General features: G+C 46.1%; 1 protein-coding gene across 1 annotated transcript; it reads left to right on the top strand.

The window, feature by feature from the left end:
• The first annotated feature begins 1,213 nt into the window (after positions 1-1,213).
• On the top strand, positions 1,214-19,809 carry LOC144931262 (matrix metalloproteinase-21-like). Its single transcript, XM_078855068.1, has 7 exons — positions 1,214-1,516; positions 2,299-3,001; positions 5,075-5,214; positions 7,995-8,136; positions 12,475-12,732; positions 14,604-14,776; positions 16,330-19,809. The coding sequence occupies exons 1-7, from the start codon at positions 1,367-1,369 to the stop codon at positions 16,636-16,638; spliced, it is 1,875 nt and encodes a 624-aa protein (XP_078711194.1). The 5' UTR covers positions 1,214-1,366; the 3' UTR covers positions 16,639-19,809.
• The last annotated feature ends 901 nt before the right edge of the window (positions 19,810-20,710 follow it).

Raw genomic sequence — 20,710 nt, 5'->3', positions numbered from 1 at the left:
AGAAAACATCTTAAAGTGACTAAGTGCAAACAGAAAATCCAAGAAAAGACAGCAAAATATTGCAGAAAAAATCACCGTACACCAACCCTGTGCAAATATCCCAGTGGGATGCAAGTCAAACAACAACAACCACAAGACAACTTAGATTAAGGCCATCAGTCTAACTCTGTACTACAACAAACAAACAAGTAAAGTTAATGCGAGCAGTGACCACGGCACGGTGGTGAGTGCGTTACGTCGCAAACCCGCCCACCTAAGTTCGATTCCGAGACCGCGGCTGACAGCAGTGAACGAGTCCACGGCATCGCGTGGTGAATTAGGGTCGAACTAGCCCTCGTCATTGACACGGACCGGATAGAACTGCATCCAGTTGCGGATTGACAAAGGGCTGCATTTAATGATAATTGTATTAATAATTAATTAAATGTATTATTATATTTCGATTTAAAGCTTTCGTGACTGCAGGGATTCATCTTCTTGGTTCTTTCGGTAAAGTCACGTAGAAGGGAAATAATAAAGTAAGAAAAATTATTCTATTATTATGTTTTATTTTTATTATTTTATTATTTCCCTTCTACGTGACTTTACCGAAAGAACCAAGAAGATGTATTATTATAATTAGGGTAAATAATTTAATTAATGTTATTAATATCGTAATTGCTTCTTGGAGTCACGGTCCTTTATGTCTATGAAATATTGTGCGCGTATACATTTCATCATCATTATTATTACGACTACTACACTATTGCAAAAGATTTACCCAGGAAAGCCTCGCACTTACACCCACGTACACCCTTGGACACACTGACACCCACGTACACCCTTGGACACACTGACACCCACGTACACCCTGACCCACACCCACATACACCCTGACACACTTACACGCACGCACGGACATTATGCTTACCTCCGCCCTTGTCGCTGGCGGCACGGATACGCACGCGAAGACGACACATATCTGTTACCACCCAGCACACCCTCCCCCCCCACCGCCTCCTCCTCTTTGAGCCACCACCCTCCCTCCTCCCTCAAGGCTCAACGCTATCCCCATATCGTCGCCTCGAGTGTCACGGACTCTCCGAGCCACTCAAAGCTCCCACATGACATCGCACTTTTCGCGCCGCGCGCTTTAAAAAGCCCCGCACGGCATCCGCTTCGTCCACAAGAGACACCCGCCGCTGCCGCTGCCGCTGCTGCTGCTGCTGTGCTTGCCACACAAGAGGCTCGTCTCGCTCGCCTCCTCCTCTTGGCTGTTTGTCCTCTCGGCATTCTATTCGTATCGTCGTCGTCGTTGTCGTTATTATTCTTTCGGTGAGTTCGTAGCGTCGCTCCGTCATCACCGCTGTCAAACTCTGCATCGGCAATGCCAGCGGCGGCGCACCTGGCGATATGCGCCGCGCTGCTGTTGGTGAACGCGCGCGCCGAAAAACTCTTCCACGACCGCGACCACGGCGACATCCAGCAGACTCCGGACAACGAAGCCGACCTCGTCGACGACACCGAGTCCGTGCAGGTGAGTCTCGGGCGGCGAGCACCGCGAGACTCGTTGGTTACGCCCGACGCACACACATGCGCACACACGCGCACACAAACGCGCACACACTCGCGCACACGCGTGTGCACACGCGCACACAAAAAAGAAAAAGGTCGTCGCAAAACTCGCCAGACGCATCCACGCGTCCTGTCCATCGTTCGCGCGCCTCCTCTCCGAGCCCGCCAGCCGACGCATTCGCGGAACGCGCCTGCTCCGTTTTCGCGCACGGGACGAGCGAATGTGTCACGCCGCGTCGCGGCACTTCAGGGCGTCAATGTCGTCAGTGTTGCTGTTTTCATTGTACTACTTCCCGTACTACGAGGTCGTGTCTAATTAAAACAACCGGCTTGTGTCCAAGTAGTATGAACGCCGGGTCCTTACGCACGCGCGTCAGTCGACACGCGCTGTTTTGCTCGCGATGCGTCGCGTATTGCGTGCCCAGCTCGGCACGTTTTAAACACCGTAGCGTTCTCACTCCGCTTTGACAGCTCCACGGCAGCCCCCCCGCCCCCCCCCCCGCCCCTCTCCAAAAAAAACCTGAAGCTCTGAAATCTTCAAAACTTGAATTTATATCACGAGCACAAACGCAGAGTCACCTGCGCCCGATTGCGACATGGTCATTGCTCGCTGCGCTTATTTCACGTTGCACATTCATTCGAAGCTGTGCATGCGCTCTGCCTGAATTAAACCATCTATCTGCGTGTGTGTTGTGTGTGTGTGTGCGCGCGTGCGTGTGCGTGTGTGGGGGGGTGGCCGGACAGCAATACCTGCTCAAGTACGGCTGGGTGAAGCCCGTCAACTGGAAAGCCATTGAGTACGAGAACGTGTCCATTCCGCTGAACGATGACCCGGCACCCAGCAACGTGATCGACTCGTTGTCCGAGGGTGACACCGTGAGCCGTGACAAGGTGGAGGAGACGAAGGCCGACCCAACCCAATCCCCGTACCTCGTGGCTGCTCTCAAGAACTTCCAGGCCGCAAATGGGCTGCCCCAGACAGGGCAGTTCGACGAAGAGACCAAAGCGGCCATGAACAAACCTCGCTGCGGCGTGCCAGACAAGCAGGCGCGCAACAACAACAGCAGCAGCACGAGGCCCTTGAACGAAACCCAATTTAGCGACGGCAACAGCAGCAGCAGCAACAACAGCAACAGCAACAACAACTCGAGGAGTGATGGAGCAACAACCCCTTCTCGGGGACTGCTGGCTGACCTGGTGACCCACGCCCGGTCCCGTCGGGCCGTGGTGGTCGATGCCCCTCTCAACCCGGGCCTGGCGTTCCCCAAAAGCAACCTCAAGTGGCGCCTCATAGGCGAGGGGTACAGCTCGCAGTTCACCACGGAGGAGCAGAGGTTCATCGTCAGGCTGGCGTTCCGCATGTGGAGCGAGGTCATTCCGCTCATATTCGAGGAAGACCTCAAGTCGCCCACCTCAGACATCGACATCAAGTTGGGATTCGGAACAGGTGATTTATTGAGTGATTGGAGTGATCGGCTGACTTGTTGATTTAACACACAGTATGCTTTCGCGACCAACTTTGGCTGTCGCCTGATGATGCTGGTCGCAATTACCGGCGAAACGTCACGGTACTTGAATGGTAAATGTTGTGTGTTTACTCTCCGACACGCCGGTTTGCTGAACTAGTAACGAATTGGCAGGTTTTGTTTACGCGACTAACCTTACTAATTGGCTGTGTCGGGTGGTGGCGGGTTTAACGACACATTTATATTTACGTGATGAAGCCCAAAAGAAAACTCGATGACGGATGACTTATTGATTGATTTGCTGATAAGCAGCCGCCAGGGATCGGCTATCGAACTCGCTTGGCCCCCCTATAAAGTTGGAGCGGCCCCCCATTATCGAGCCGGTCCGCGTTCCTAGGCGTTCATGGGACAAATGGCACGTGTCATAGTGAAACGTCGTCGTATATGGGATCGATGTTAATGTAAGCATTCTTATTAAATGTTCGTCTTGCGTGAATTAAAAAAGGAGCGAGTACATGGTCAGAACGGGTAACGTTGGGCAGTGTCATCGTGTGAATATCAGCTAGAAACGGCGCCGGTCGTGATAGGCAGCATTGTGCTCGATATGATGCATGCAGACAGTGGTATGCGCCTTGGATTAAGTTATTCGGTCGTGCACGTGACACATTATACAATTGATGCAATAGACATCGTAGAGACCGAAAGAAATGAGTTGGTGATGCTGCTACTGCGTTGGCACAAGGACACGATGAGCAAAACAAACTCAACACATCCGTCAATAACACTGTGTGGCCTTAAGAGGTACAAAAACTGAAATAATATGCGACGTTTCGGGCAATCCTCCTTCTTTATAGCGTGTAAATAAACAAATAAGTGCTTCCGTTTCAGTCACTTTCTTTTGTGACAGGCGAGACACAATTCCATTATTGTTTCGTCGGCCAGGCTAAAAATAGTCGCGTCCTATCACGAAAGTGCGAATCCGTTGACGGGAGTTTCAGCGATGTGAGCGAACGGAGCTATTAATACTTCAGGCCACGGCGGTGGACGGGCGTTTGCACTCTTCGCTGTAAATTTAAACCCCCTTAACTTGTCGACGAGCGACTTTAATTCCGTGCAGCCTAATGCACACAGCACAGTCGATACGGGGCTCATTGCACGTACACACAAGTGCACACTCGAGTCCCACGTGACACGCGCGACTTCGCATTCACGAAATGTGTGCCTAAAGGATATTGCGTACTGCCCGGTCGATTGACCGAGAATAATGACCGAGTGGCCGCCGAGGAAGGAAGGGGGAGGGGAGGAAGTACGTCTACTCGGGAGATGGAGCGACGAAAGGAACTGTTGTGCAAGCGCTGTTTACATTATTGTTGTTGTTGTTATAACGTGGGATCATGGGAGATAGCGACCACGTGGGTATGTCTTCATCCAGCAGTGGATTAACCACGCCTGATCCTGCTGTTGCTGCTGCTGATGCTGATGATGATAGAAGAAAGAAAAACAATATCCTCATAACAAATGATCCAACATGTGCCTCGCTTGGCTGTGCCCCTTGTAAGGCGATAGCAGGTCAGGAATGAAACTGTATCGCGTGCGGCGTGCCTCCAGGTGCATTCTCCCGGCGTGATTCATAGCGCAGCAGGGACGAGTTGTAATCTCGTCGGCCATCTGGACAAATGGTGACGTGACGGTGTCACAGTTTCTCGGTTTCAATTAACAAAACACAAGAAAGGAGGGGGAGATGCGGGGAGGAGAAAACCAGTTTGAAAAGAAGCAGTGTCCAGAAAAAAAAGCAACTTGACGTTTGCGACTCTTCTGGTGCCTTGCGTCACTCACGCGTGCGTGTCAAGGATGCACGTGCGGTCAGTTTTCACTTGACCAGATTTGCGGACGCATTCTCTGATGTCTCGCAAAATGTGTTTTTCTTCTTTCTTTCACATCAACAGCATTTTTACCCCAGCATTCTACGCCCGGGCTAAAAAAAAAAAACCCCAGCTGGTGGTCACGATAGTCGTTGCGCGTGTTTTTTGTGTGTGCGCGCGATCAAACCTCAGGGCGTCACCTGGGCTGCTCCCAGGTGTTTGACGGCAGCGGGCAGGAGTTCGCCCACGCGTGGCACCTCGGAGACGTCCACTTTGACGACGACGAGCAGTTCAGCACCCCGCGGAGCGAGCAGGGCATCAGCCTGCTCAAGGTTCGCCGCGCCAGCACCCAGCCCACCGCAAACGTGGCAGCAGCCACCCTCGTTGTTGTTGTTGTTGTTGAGCGACGGGCACACGAGCCACAAAGGCAGCGTTGATGCAATGCAGCGTGTGCGTAAACAAGCAAATACAAACTTAAATGTCGATTTAAAGCTTTCGTGACTGCAGGGATTCATCTTCTTGGTTCTTTCGGTAAAGTCACGTAGAAGGGAAATAATAAAATAATAAAAATAAAACATAATAAAATAATTCTCATTCAGACGCTGTCTTTCCGACAGACCTGTTCTTCACCTGAGGATGGCTGCTTGCGTTGTAGCCGAAACGTCGTGAGAATTATTTTATTATGTTTTATTTTTATTATTTTATTATTTCCCTTCAACGTGACTTTACCGAAAGAACCAAGAAGATAAATACAAACTTTACACGCTCGTCAATAACGCTGTGGCTTTGAAATGAACATGAATCTATCATGTGGACGGCCTGGCACCAATGCCCACTGACTCAGGTGCAGGACTACGTAGAGGTTGGGGTTGGAAATTGGACAGCTGGCCCCTTTGAATTCCTTGCACCATGGCTCATGCCCACCACCACCACGACCACCACACTATGCAACTGCGCGTTATATAATCACATCGACGTAATCTGAGAAAACGACGCATTAGGAACGCACAGAAAGTCATTAAAGGGATCGGCAGCCTCTTAAATATGTAAAATGAGAGCCACGTTAAATAAAATGGCAATCCCCACAAATGTATGAATAACACAATCAATAAGTAACAATGTCTCCTTCGTTTATCGATCTCTCCATGTAAACATTTAAATTTTTTATCATAAAACTAATCAGCCGCATGACGTCTTGGGAGCGCATCATTTCCAACACTCCCAGAAGGCCTTGCAGCCGATGGGTTCTGTAAGAGACGGATATGTGAAGCAGGCATCGTCTGCTAATTTATATCGCCATTTATAGTTTGGACAGCTATGCTCTAGATTATTTTAAGTTATTGTAAAAGTGGTTTAGTTAACTCAGGCACCAATGGGACTGTAATGAATGAGTACCATAAAACACTGAATTTCAGCACCAATATATGATCGTATAAGCACCAAAAAAAACCCCATCGTATCAAAGTATATTTTTTTGGAATTCAGCATATATCCAGAATTGTGGAATACAGCTTGTTTGGCAGGATCTCCATATGATGAACACATCTATATTGCAGGGCATGTGAGAAGGTGGTTTGGAAATTGAAGCAATCTCTTGAGCGGTTTTGTGGTGTCACCTTCCAGAGGCGAAGCTCTAAGTCGGGGCATTGTTACACGGACTTGAATAGAAATATCTTCGTCTCGTGATGTGATGATGATGATAAGCACGACTGAATTATGATTTAAAACTTAAAATTGTAATTCATGAGATTGTTGTTGTATATATGAACGGGGATGCTATGGAGCTTGCTATAGCTGTAAAGACTACTGGGAAAAATAATTTCGTGCGTTGTCGAGAGCGGACACTGAATGCGAATGGATGTTATCAATCAAATTGAATAACCAAAGTAAAATTTGTTTAAATAATTAAAAGAGACAATTTTTTTATCAACACCATCGTTAACACTGCGGCGGTGCAGTGGTTAGCGTGCTGCGCTGTGAACCCAGAGACCTCGGTTCGAATCCCTGCCACGATTAACATCAGTGGCCAATGATAAATTTATCTAATCCGAGCAAACCTTTACCACTCTGTGATTACTAGTGTGGTGAGGCATGGCCATAAAATTTATAAAAAAAAGCAATTTTTATTTTACCAGGTAAGGCCCACTGAGCTGTATAGCTCTTTTTCAGAAGCGACCTGGCCACAAATGATAGCCCAATGAAGTGGTTTATGATGTGGAAATGTATAGCAGCCAAATACTCGAAACGCAAGTTTCTAAATGTGGAGGGGAAAACCGGAGGGTCCGGAGAAAAATCGATGCGACCACGGGGAGAACGTGCAAACTCCAAATATACAGCAGGCGTCAGGGTCGCTATCGAACCCACGACCTCCTGCATACCAGGCGAGGTAGTTAACATCTTGCCACCACGGCGCCCATGCCTGACACGGTGATGATATACTTCTGTAACAAGGCAGTGTTAACGCTGAACATGATGAGCGATTGTTTTGACACTTTCCAAATTCATATTAAAAGCGGCTGTCCATCTGTAACAGCTTGCATTACATCTCTCATGAAGATGATCCAACGTGAATGAACCTGCGGTATAGGATTGTGCTGCTATTTGGGACCAACCGCTTTGAAAACCAGTCGGGCTTCCACACTGCTAATGAAGTACTTCTGAAGACAATCGCATGTGGGAAAGCATCACGAAATCCATGCGTGTGGCATGATTTTTATCAACTTGTTGTAGCTGTAGTTTTAGGTTGTTGATTGGAGTGTGGCTGTGTGCGCGTGCATACTCACCCCCCAATGGGGAGCGGCAGTGTAGTGCTTTGCTCACTGCGCTTACGAATCCGGGGACCTGAGTTCGATTCCCGCTCACGACCAAAATCAATGGCAAAACTTTGAACCGGCCATGGGCCTCCCCGAGGACTCAGCCGTAAAACGAGCACCCGGTGTGCGTGTGTCTAAACATCAGCATTGGGGAGACAAAGGCAGCTGGGCGTGGTGTTGGTCACCACCCCCCCCTCGTATACGTTGGCCACGTATAGCTTCTCGCTAACGGCACTTGCCTCAGCAGTCTATTAAAGGCGATGCGGGGGGGGTGTTGTCTTTGTGCGCTCACGTCACAGGTGGCGGTGCACGAGATTGGCCACGTGTTGGGCTTGCCGCATCTGACGCGTCAGGGCTCCATCATGCAGCCCAACTACATCCCGCAGGACAACGGCTTCGAGCTGGAGTGGCTCGACAGGAAAGCCATCCAACAGATATACGGTACGTGCCGGAGGCGGCTCGCTTCAGGGCTCCATCATGCAACGATGGCCCCCGGGGAAGTCTGCGAGCGGAACAAAACGAGGCCGCGCGCGAAAAATGAATCGTCGAGAGCGTTTCGGCGTGCGATGAATCGTCATTCTGGAGCATGCTAGTCACGTGATTATGATTATAAAGGAGCAATTCGATTTGTATTTAAGTCATCATTCAAACGCTTTGTATGTACGTACGTTGCACTTCCTTCGCACCGTACGTAGTCGACCGTGCTAACCGGAGGTACAGGTGAAGGACAATAAACTAAACGCAAAACATTTTTTCGTTCTTTCCCCACATCGCCGATTAGCACAGTTGGCAACGTACAATACAAAATATATTTTTTTTATTTAAAGCTTTCGTGACTGCAGGGATTCATATTCTTTCGGTAAAGTCACGTAGAAGGGAAATAATAAAATAATAATAATAAAATATAAAACAATTAAATTCTCACGACGTTTCGACTGCAACACAAGCAATCATCATCAGGTGTGAAATCCACAGCTGTGTATTACATGACTTTACGTGACTTTACAAAAGCAGTTTAACATGATACATACATTGATGAGATAAACTAAATCAAATATTTGTTTTAATATGAATTTCAATATTGTGGTATCTAAACTGGCTTTGCCTTCTCTGCTACCTCCCTGTTCACCAAAGTGAACTGACCACCACGTTGGGGTATGGTCAAAACATTCCCATTCCCAGGCTAGAGACTATAACTGCTGTATGTCCGATTTCAAAATAAGTTTGTTAAATCTTCTTGGTTTTCACCTGAGGACGGCTGCTTGCGTTGTGGCCGAAACGTCGTGAGAATTATTTTATTATGTTTTATTTTTATTATTTTATTACTTCCCTTCTACGTGACTTTACCGAAAGAACCAAGAAGATGAATCCCTGCAGTCACGAAAGCTTCAAATCGAAATTTAAGTCTGTTAAAGTTAGGGAAACTGCACATTTGCGTATTAATTCAAAGTTATGAAGAACACAAATTGCAAAATGACGATGTGAGTGGAGTAATCTTAGCGCTTTAGATGCCCCATTAATACGTGACTTGATTATAAACATTGTATACATAATCATATTTATATTGTACCCCTTGGCTATGACGACTGCAGTATTTATATATGTGTGTATATTGAAGTTTTGAGGCAAGCTGGCCAGGATTGAGCTAAGACATAGCCCTCGTTTTCACCCAGGCAACCAGAGAGCACATACTTAGATATTTCTTGACTTATCGCTAGAACAACAAACAAGGACGCGTATTTAAGAATGCATAATTTTAAACATAAAGAGCAAATATAGACTTAAGAGGAAGGATTAAAATGACATTCTCTAAAACTTAAAATCGTATCAGTGATTCTCATACTGCCTAGGGCGCTATTCCAGTATACGCATTTTGGTGTCATATCCTCAAATTGTAAGTAACATAAAATAAACCTGTCACGTACATTTCCATCTTAAGCCGAGACTGATTCTGCTCTTGTATGACCCTTCTGTGCTTGGTTATAAAAAAAAAAATCCCGTTGTATAATGCATTCAGAAAATCCTTGATGAATTATTAACTGGACACGTGAAAGTATGGAATAATAGTGTTTACATAGGGCGCGTGAGATCAAATAAAAATGTCCATGGGCCAAAAATAACACTGAGACCTCTAACATATAAATAGGTAACACAGGTTTAAGGTGACTGCAGATAGTGGTTGTTCCATTATATCGGGAGTTTAAGTCGAGGACACTGGACCAGTGGTGGTCTGGTCCACTGGTCAAGCCGGTTATGTGAGCCGATGTAATATCTGGTGACTGCAAGTTTGTAAATTGCACTTAATGTTTTGTTGTAGTCCAAACACAATCAATTCCATTCTCCGCGACCCCACATGAACCAGCTGTTCGCGTTTAAAAATACTCTCCACACGTTACATAATTCACAAACACGGGATGGTCAAAAAAAAATCTGTAGGACGCACAATGCGATATTCTGTAAAAAAAGCACTCACATTCACACGCACTGCTTTCTGTCTCGATCAGTCACCCCTAGCGAGCATCAACTCACTTTTCAATTGTCTGATTATTACATAATGATAGGCTTCATAATAAGTTTGACATTTGGTCAATGTGACCTCTATTAGAGGGTCATTTTCAAAAGACCTCTCGTATCGGATTATGCACGGCGTATAGTGTATGTAATGTGAACTTATATATTTGTATGTATTCCTATACTTTTCACTGCTATCGTTTTTTGGGGTATTTTTGTTGTTGTGACTTTCTGATCCGCCCCAACTGGACATCTGTGAAAAAGAGCTTCACAGATCATATGCTTTGGGTCTTTCGGTAAAGTCACGTAGATAGGTTCAAAGAAAATAACAAAAAAACTACGACGTTTTGACCACGCTTGTGTTGCGATCGAAACGTCATAGTTTTTTGTTATTTTCTTTCAATCTATCTACGTGACTTTACCGAAAGACCCAAAGAATATGAATTCCTGCAGTCACGAAAGCTTTAAGTCAAGCTTCATAGCTCATCAGATTTCTCCTGGACATATAACGATTCTCACTCTGAAGATTCTGACTCTCTATGTAGACACGGTATATAGTATAGTTATGCACCCGATATATAGTATATGTACACATAGCATATCGTGTATGTGATTGTGTAACATAGGTGAGCAACTCTAGACCTACAGGGATGTCATCTATATATCACACATCGATCATCAGTCACTGCTGGATCAAGGGCTCTCCAAGCTCTCAGCGTCTCTCGTGATCTTGAAATGCAACACTCCACGTAGCTCCTGTAGGCACGCTCCATCTCCACGGTGGACGTGTTCTCTTAGGCGTGAACTCCCCTCCTTTGGCTGCTACAATCGACAGTCTTCTATCAATCACTGGAAATCGTCCTGTCGAGCAACGTGTCCTGCCACACTATGAGACATCTCCTTTACCAGTGACAAAATATAGTAATAGGTTTTTACCCTTTCAACTGGTACAAAAACTGACACCTTTATACAAGGCATCATGTTTGCAATAACCACAACACAAGCAGTCAAAATGCAAACAAAAAGAAACAACTCTGATAATGATAATGATATGCACTGTCCTTGAAGTTGATTGGTCCACACCCAAGGCAGCTTTTCTTAGAGCCTAGTCTCCATTGGTGTTGGACCAGATGACTGTTTGTGTTGTGGTTATTGCAAACATGATGCCTTGTATAAAGGTGTCAGTTTTTGTACCAGTTGAAAGGGTAAAAACCTATTTCTATGTCCTGCCACAGCCCACTGATTCATCTAAATTAATGTGCTATGAAGATGAGCCATTGGCCGAAGCATCGCCTATTAAATATGTGTTTTTGGTCATTTTAAGACCACAGCGACGTTGACGATTGCATTGTATTTCTCTTAAAAGTCTTATCAAATGTCTCTAATTTACATTTGTTCTCTTATGTTTGTGCTCCTCTTTCTGTACTCTCAATGTAATTCCAAGCGTGCGCCTGCCTCTCTCTCTCTGCGTCTCTTTGAACACCTTTTCTTGGCTTTTATTCCTTTTTCTATTACTCGTAGGTATTGTTCGACCGTAAATCTCCCGCGTGAGCTTCATTGTCCCGTGGTCACTGCAACATCGCCACGATGCCAACAGTTTAATCCTGGCTGCCACGAAGCCATTTATGCAGAAAATTGCCAAAAGCTCTGCCATGTGTGGCCATCGCGTGCCATCTTTCCCAGGAGTAGACCATTGTGAAGCGTAAAGTTTGAAAATTAGCCACACCTAAAGCTAAAAATAAACAAGGAACTGTTTCTATTACAGGAGCTATGACTCTCTGCTCCCGCTCTGTTAAATGAGTCAATAACTTAAGTGACATTTACAGTATAATAATAACAATGCTCAGTGAAATAAAATGCATTTATAAAAAAAATAGTTTGCAGATTTTTTGTTAATTCACGGACAAGTCGAGTCCTCCTCACGTCACATCGGTCGTGGAGGCTGTGTGACCATATTTCACCACGCTGGCCATCGCAGGTTGGTGAAGAGGTGGCCAGATAACGCTCGCCACTGATGCTAGCCGCGTGCATGGAATCAAACCCAAGGTTCATAACACCAATGCACGAGCCACTTGAACAACCACACTGCCACAATATAACACACAGAATCTAATCTGAAAACCTGCACTTTAAACCAGCAAGGGGCCCCCGTCCCCCTGCTTATATCGGCCGAAAGCCATTGCTTTTTCACGGGAGACACGACTCACGTTCGTCGCACGGCGTGCGTTCGGTCGAGGAGTGACACCGCGATCACGCGTCACTCCGCAGGTGTGTGCGACGGCTCCTTCTCCGCCGTCTTCGACTGGGTGCGCCAGGAGCGCAACCAGCTGGGCGTGCTGGTCACGCGCTTCAACACCTACTTCTTCCGCGACCGCTGGTACTGGATGTACGAGAACCGCAACAACCGCACGCGCTTCGGCGACCCCATCGCCCTGTCCGTGGGCTGGCGGGGCATCCCCGACTCGGCGATCGACGCCTACGTGCACGTGTGGACATGGAACATCAACGCCGCCTACTTCTTCAAAGGTGCACGAGTTTGCACCCGAGGAGGGCTTCGAGAGGAGCGGTGACGTGTGGTGGCGTCGTGAGAGCACCGGTCGCCAGTTCGATTCATTGCTCTACCCCCCCCCCCCCGCCCATTAGAGAATTGAACCATGAAACATATTTAAAATATTTAAACTATAGTAGTAGGTCTTTACCCTTTTAAACTGGTACAAAAGTGGTGTCAGTTTTGTACCAGTTTAAAAGGGTAAAAACCTACTACTATATTTTGCCACTGGTAAAAGAGATCTCATAGTGTAAATATTTAAACTGATGAATAAAACAGGTGTTAAGATACTCTTTGGTTCTTTCGCTAAAGTCACGTAGGTATGAGCAGGAGATCATGCTCAGCAGCAAATCATGCTGAGGCAGCAGCAGATCATGCTTTCCCACCTGATGACAGACGCTTGTGTTGCGCCCGAAACGTCGTGATATAATTTTATTTTATACCCACGTGACTTTACCGAAAGAACCAAAGAGTATGGATTCCTGCAGTCACGGAAGCTTCAAATCAAGGTGTTAAGATGTTCAAACGCTAAATAGATATATTATTGCAAGGCATCAAGTCTGCATTAACCACACATACTCGTCGTGAAACTTGCAAACAAACGTGCTCTGATAATATTTGCGTTGTCTATGAAACTGATTGGCCTACACCAGAGGCAGCCTTCTCTATGGCCTTGTATCACCAGTATTAGGCCAGAGAACGCCGAAAGGCAAATAGTGCAAAGTCAATGCAATTATCAAAGCAGTAATGGCTCGGATTGAGCTGTTACAGTATATGTTTTTGGAAAAAATGTCCATATATATATAACTATATAAACTATTAAACAATTTTTTTATATTACCAGGTAAGGTCCACTGAGCTATATAGATATTTTTCAGAAGCGCCCTGGCCACAAATGATAGCTGAATGAAGCGGCTTATCATGTGGAAATTTATAGCAGCCAAAAAACCTCTGAGTGCATTTTGATTATAATTGCGGAGGGAAAACTCGGAGGATCCAGGGAGAGCATGCAAACTTCAAATATACAGGCGTCAGGGTCGAGATCAAACCCATGTCCTCCGGTATACCATGCGAGGGAGTTCACATCTTACCACCATAGCACAATATCCAATGGGAATGAACTGCTAGACATGTTAATGCAAACGTGGACAGCTCTGTGTTGGCTGGTTCGTACCGCTGCTGGCGCAAGGAACTTTACTCGAGGGCATTCGGCCTACTCTTCCATATTGGCCCAGTTCTCTCACAAGAGGTGGTCGTACCCATGCCCTACCCCGCCACACACAACGTGCCAATCGGCCTACGGTGGTGTAATAATTCATAGCGCTCGGTGGACAGATGGAAGGGGGGGGGTGGAGATTTAAGAAACTTGCCCCATGGTTTCAAGTGTCGTGCAGGGAGATCAAACCGGCGGCCCTTGCATTGCAAACCCCCAGTGCGCTAACCATTGCCACCACAGCAGAATCCCACCTCCGCCCCCCCCCCCCCCCATATTTACCCATCTGTAACCATTATTAAGTATTCTATGAGACCTCCTTTACCAGCGGCAAAATATAGTAGTAGGTTTTTACCCTTTGAACTGGTACAAAACTGACACCTTTATGCAAGACTAGGCTCTAAGGAAAGCTGTCTCGGGTGTGGACCAATCAACTGCTTGTGTTGTGGTTATTGCAAACATGATGCCTTGTATAAAGGTGTCAGTTTTGTACCAGTTTAAAGGGTAAAAACCTACTACTACCATTATTAAGCATCTCATTTGTTTCTAAAAACCAACAACAACAACAACAGTTATTCCAACGAAATGTCACCTTCGTCCTGCCACATTAACCACGGCACTTCCCGAACGCTTCAGGAACCCAGTACTGGCGCTACGACAACGCCAACGACCGCGTGTACACGGTGGACCCGCAGGGCGTCAGCTACCCCAAGCTCATCTCGGACGGGTTCCCCAATGTGCCCAACCCCGTCAACACCGCCTTCTACGACCGCCGCGACTACAACATCTACTTCTTCAAGAACAATGACGTGAGCGCCTTCTCAACAGGGGGCAAATTCCTGAACGGGGGATTTTCACCCAAAGAGCGCACGCCACTTTTGCCGGCATTTGCGAAGCACGGTGAAGTCCAAAAACGTTTCAATTTAATGTTTGACTCACGTGTACATATAGATGTACAAATATATACATAATGTGAGGTGTGGGTAGATTTGCGTGTCATTTTTTGCTAAATAAACCAACCACCACTTATGAAAGTCACGTGCGTATACGCGCACAGCCCCTTGTGTGGTGAATCCACTGCTGGATGAGGGCCTCTCTCCCACACCGTGCGGATCGTGGGTTTTTATTTCACCGTACTTCATCGCGCTGATCGCTGCGGATTGGTGAAGGCGGAGGAGAGTGACAGTGTAGATGGATCTTGCCGCGCTGCCCTCTAGGTGACCACCACGTGGCACAACCCCACAGCCACCTATGACAACCTGGCATGCATTGTGGTTCCCCCATCCAAACACTGTCCAGGCTCAACCCTACTCGCTGATCTCTTCAAGGAGCATAAACCATCAGGCGAACTCCAGTCACCCTCTCAGCCATCGAACAAAGACAGTCACTGCATCGTGCGCTTTGAAATGCGCTTTTGCGGCCGTCTGGAACGCTCTTCCTTTCGATATTAGGAAGCCACTAGAGCCATTGAAGCTATGGAAAATCCATTTCTTTAGTACAGTTTTTTGTTTAGTTTGTTGTCCTTCCCCCGCACCTCCGATTAGCACGGTTGGCTACGTATGGTGCGACATAATTTCAACATACAAACTTAGTTTTCGAGATCTGACGACATTGAGTGCGCTGCGGGTGATTTGGTCAAGATTCATGATAAGGATATAATTACAAAGTGGGATTTGCCAGTTTTCTAACGACTTTAGTGTCACATTTAATGAGAGACCAATGACTTGCTTCACTGATGACTGGCGATGAGTATACTGCACGCAAGTTTAACATTTTCACAGGAGACAAATTAGAAAAATGTGATTATCAGAATCAACTTGTTATATTAACATAGATGTGACTATTACATTCCTGTGAAATATGAGCATTCAGGCCCTTGTGAAACATCAGTCACGATCGTCTATGTGTATTGGATGAAGTCAGTGCATTTCGCTATTAGCTCGGCGACCCGAGTTCTGTTTCTATCCGTGACTAACATCAGTGGCGAGCGACATTTTATCTTGTCCTGAGCATCGCCTTCACCATACCGCATTGACCAGTATGACGAAATATGTACAAACACCCACCAAGACCGACCACATGGCACGAGGAGGCCTTCACCAAGCAGTTGGCCTGATTAAGACCTGGGGCCAGAGTACAGAACGACGACGACCACATATACACTCTGACTTACGATCCGTTTCCTCGTACGACATTTAGGATCGTACCACAATTGTAGCCTCCTAAGACTTACGACGAATCTTAAGTTAATTTCCCCGCACTCCAGCCGCCCCCCCCCCCCCCCCCGAGCGATGCGAACGGCACCGCGACGATCCCCTTTCGACGAGACGCTGACGCTGCATTTTCCCCGCGCGTGCCCCAGGTCACGGCGTTCAACGTGAACACCCAGCAGAAGGTGAGCGGCTACCCCAAGCGAGTGACGGACGTCTTCCCGGCCGTGGTCGCGGGCGACCACCCCGGGGGCAACCTGGACGCGGTGTACTACTCGTACACGCACATGGCCATCTTCTTCTTCAAGGGAGACTACTTCTGGAAGGTGGTGGACGACCGCGACCGCCAGGCCAACCCGGCGCTGCCGTACAATGGGCTGTTGGCGCGCCGGCGCGTGTCCGACCAGTGGTTCGACATCTGCGACGTTCACATCAGCATGCTTACCAGCGCGAGCAAGTGAGGCCACCGCGCGAAGGATGGCAGGAGAAAGCGCAGAGGTGTCCGTGCGTGTGCGTGTTTCAGCGCCCGATGCTGGGTTCAAAGAGGTCGAAACAGGGTTGCAATGATGTTAATTGACGTGAGGTAGATTCGATTTTTTCTTTTTTGGGAAAGTACAATTTTTTTTGAAGAAAAAAAAATAATGCATGATTCTTATTCATCTATGAGAGCCTCCTTGAGCATTTCAGGAGGGGTCCTGCAAAGGTTCGCAGTGGTAGTCTGCGGGTTTAGTTTTAAACGTGGAAAATGTAGACCGTGGCGCTGACACTGATGGCCGATTTGTTGTTTTGACGACGTCGGGGCATCTTCAACATCCGCTGGGAGAAGCCGGCGGCGCGCATTCTTACGGTTTATACACCCGCAGTGTTAACCAGGGCGGCCCGCGGGGCTTAGATTGAATTGCGTAAACACCGAGCAGTTGCGGTGTCAACTTTTTTGGTTATTTACTTTGGCGAAATTTCGTTAAAGCTTGCAAACGCGGACAGCAAAAGAATAAATGTGTAAACAAGTTGTTGAATGATAAGAGGCGTGGGATAAAACAGAAATCAAAGCGAACGTTTATTCAGATAATCCAAATATTGGTTTTGTTACGGTATATTTATCAAGGAACTAATTTAATATCGTCCAAAATGCTGATTTATAATCCCCCGCGGCAAAATCAAATGGTGTACAATTATCGCATTACGCTTAAACGGTGTTTTTGACTTTACATAGATTTACTGCTGTAGGTTGAGCTTACAATAATATAATATAGTTCTTTATAGTCGTCCAATAAAGGGACCGCATTGGACTGGAACCAAATGCCATGAGTAAAATGTCCTTTCGTTAAAACGTGTTGACGTAAAAGAGCAAGAGAGTGGGTGAGGCCTTCAATTGCTCTTTTGATTGAGTACTTTTTGTACAGCTTACGTGCGGAAGATCCTTCGTAATCCGTGGGGGACAGACAGCAGCACACTTTGTTGTGTTGACCCTCAGCTGAGCATTCGCCAAAGCAACGATAATTTATTACGAAATGCTTCTTTCTGTGTATGTTTACTTTTTTTTACTTTTTACCGATGAGCACCTTTTTTTGGGGGCGTGATTGTTTTTTCGGGTGGTTTCTCAAAGGGTGAAATAATATTGAAGTCTTCAAAGAAAACGGGTGATCTTGCGCTTCTTGTTGTTCCCACGGTGCACGCTTCACGGCGTACGTTGGTTCGGCGACCCTCCATGCGAAGCACGGTACTTTCTCAGGCACTTTCTCGTGAGGCAATGTCAGTATGTTGAAAGAAAAAAAAGCTGAACGCAGCAATGTACAACGTCTCATGTCCGACCGTCGCATATCCGCCCTGTCCAATTAATTGCCCACGCCCGGCGCGTTATTTGCGCGTGTTGAAACTCTCATTTCTATACAGATATTCACAAACCTGACCTTTGCACAAACATTCATATTTATGGATGTGTAACCTCGCGTAAATCAGCTCACTTCTGAAGCAAAGTCAGGCGTTTTCCTCACGTTTAAAGCGGCATGCGCTCCACTGCATTTTCGTCCTCTACCTTATAAAGGCGGTCACCGCTTCTGCGGCCGTCTAGAATGCTCTTCCTTCCGATATTAGGAAGCCTGCTGGAAATACTCACTTTTAAAGCGAGCTTGAACACTAATTTCTTTAGAACTGATTTGCGTGGTTAGTTTGTTGTCCTTCCCCGGCACCTCAGATTAGCACGGTCGGATATGATCCTTATGGCGGTACCCAGGCTACCAAATAATACAAAATGGCCGAGGCAATAAAAATTTTATTTCTGGGACACTATTTTTTCCAGGGATGTACTTAACTCCGCGACTGGGGTACCAATCAATTCAAAATCAGTGCCACTCCGCGATGTCGAAACGCAGCGAGGATGGTGGCGTTGAAACAATGAAGGCTCGTATCAACCAGTTGATCGGGCGGGATCTTGGTGATTGGGAATCCAGGCCATTATCTGCCTTTCTCAGCGCTCTCGATGAAGTCGAGGACCTCAAAAAGATTTGTTCTTGTACAGTATTCTAAAAATATATATTATAGTTTACTTCAACTGGTTGTTTTTTTTTTTTCTCCAGTAAAGTTCCTATTAAAATAACTTCAATATCAATATTAACAATTTTCAAATCACGCAAAAACCCATCAAGTAAAGAGTACCTTGTGTTTGCGCAGCTGGTCAGCTTTAGTTGCAGCGAATGCACAGCTCCTATAAAGTTGCCGTCTTCTCTCCATTACCTTGCATGATCTTTCTCAGATAACCCTTACCTTTCGCTCCATGACAAGAATAGTGCATCGTGTACAGCTCGTCGAGATGAGTCGATTGCTGCATCGCCGACCATCAACAGACTAAACGTGACTGCATCACGGACATTATTCGAGAGCCGGGGCACTATGGTACTCTGGGGTACCGCCATAAGGTTCACATGCTACGTTGTACCATTTCTGGAATCGTTTTCGACGTATGTTTGTTTGTTTGAACCGAACACTGTTTCATTAAGTGTGGTTTCTGAAAATAGCATTTTACTCTTTGCCATATTCTTTACTCTAACTTTGCCATATTCTTTACTGTAACTTTGCCATATTCTTTACTGTAACTTTGCCATATTCTTTACTCTAACTTTGCCATATTCTTTAAATGTGTTCTGATGTTTTCTACAAACGACATGCGTGTCTAAGTGGCATGTGCAATATGATTGTGTATTTAATATTAATGATATCAGGGTCTTTTAAGGAATTTAAAATAAAAAATATATATTTCACTTAATTATTGAATGCTTAAAGGTATATGAGCATCTGTAACAGAGTTATATTTAGTTTGTTTATACTCAGTGCATTAATGAAAAATGTTCTGCATGGAACCGCATAAGTGGTTTTCTTTTTAGATGAGCATGTGGCAATGTTCATCTTCTGTTTACAGCCCTGAGCCCATGGTGGGAATTCCATATTTTTTTACGGCAGAGACCCAGTCCATCCAAAGAGAAGCCCTCTATTGAATTTATGGACCCTCGCCCCCGATGGAATGAAGGGCTGAGTGGACCACCGACTGAGATGAGTTCTCGTGGTCTTGAGTTGCGGGCAGGAAGCCTCAATAACAGCACTACCTGAGTTGATTCGACGGGACACTGTTGCATTAACAAATGTCACAGAGGTTTGTAATGAAATGAAAAATTGTATGCGAATACTGTTCTTTCGTTTTAACAACCATTCTGTTCTCTGGCATGCATGGCAACTTTTGTACGTTCAAACACGGTCAGATGAATAAAAAAAATGACTGTTTGGACATCCGTACGTTGCGTTGTCATTATTGTGGTGGCTTGGGAATGATATTAAGGTAAATACGGGTGGATATTTTAATTAAAATAGTGTTTAATTACCATGAGCATCTGAAGATGATGTACAGGTGAAGATACAAGTGCAGTCCTACAGTTGCTTGTGCTCATGCCACTGCTGGCGGAAGGCCCTCCACTAGAGAGAGCGCTAAAGGGCCCCTCTAGAGAGTGTAACTTGGCCTACTCTTCCACGGTGGCCAGACGTCTTGGAAGAAGTGGCAGTACCCACACTTTACCCCACCACAGGCGACCTGCCGATCGACAAACTCTCGAGTATGAATAAAATATTTGCCAAATGAAAAGTTACTAATTAAAATCTTAATAATCATATTAATACTAACATATTGATACAATTACATATCAATACAGCACGTAAACGTGTGCGTATATATAAACTATATACATTGTTTTACCCTTGGGATTTTAAGTGTATTGAGTGGGGTGTTCTTATCACTCATCTCTGTGTTTTTATTCGGTTTTTACTGGGGTTTTTTTTTTGTAAATATAATTGTAGTTTTTACCTCTGTAAAAACTACTGGGTGAAAGGTGCTTTCGAGTGTAAATTACTACTCGTGTTACTGCTGGGCAGACAAAAACGAGGGGGGTGGTGGATTTAAGAAACGTTCTTATTATTTTTTTACCGCCGCGCCAGGAGATTTGATTTGTCCCGGCGACCTCTGGATTGCGTGTCCAGTGTAGAGGGCAA

This window comes from Lampetra fluviatilis, chromosome 4, assembly GCF_964198595.1.
Source record: "Lampetra fluviatilis chromosome 4, kcLamFluv1.1, whole genome shotgun sequence".
NCBI classification, from domain to species: Eukaryota; Metazoa; Chordata; class Hyperoartia; order Petromyzontiformes; family Petromyzontidae; genus Lampetra; species Lampetra fluviatilis.
This window is presented reverse-complemented; position numbering and strand designations above follow the sequence as displayed.

Excerpts from the sequence above, each read along its gene's own strand:
- LOC144931262 (XM_078855068.1), top strand. The coding sequence starts at position 1,367 with ATGCCAGCGGCGGCGCACCTGGCGATATGCGCCGCGCTGCTGTTGGTG. Across the intron at positions 3,002-5,074 it reads CAAGTTGGGATTCGGAACAG|GGCGTCACCTGGGCTGCTCC; the intron begins GTGATTTATTGA and ends ATCAAACCTCAG. Across the intron at positions 5,215-7,994 it reads AGGGCATCAGCCTGCTCAAG|GTGGCGGTGCACGAGATTGG; the intron begins GTTCGCCGCGCC and ends CTCACGTCACAG.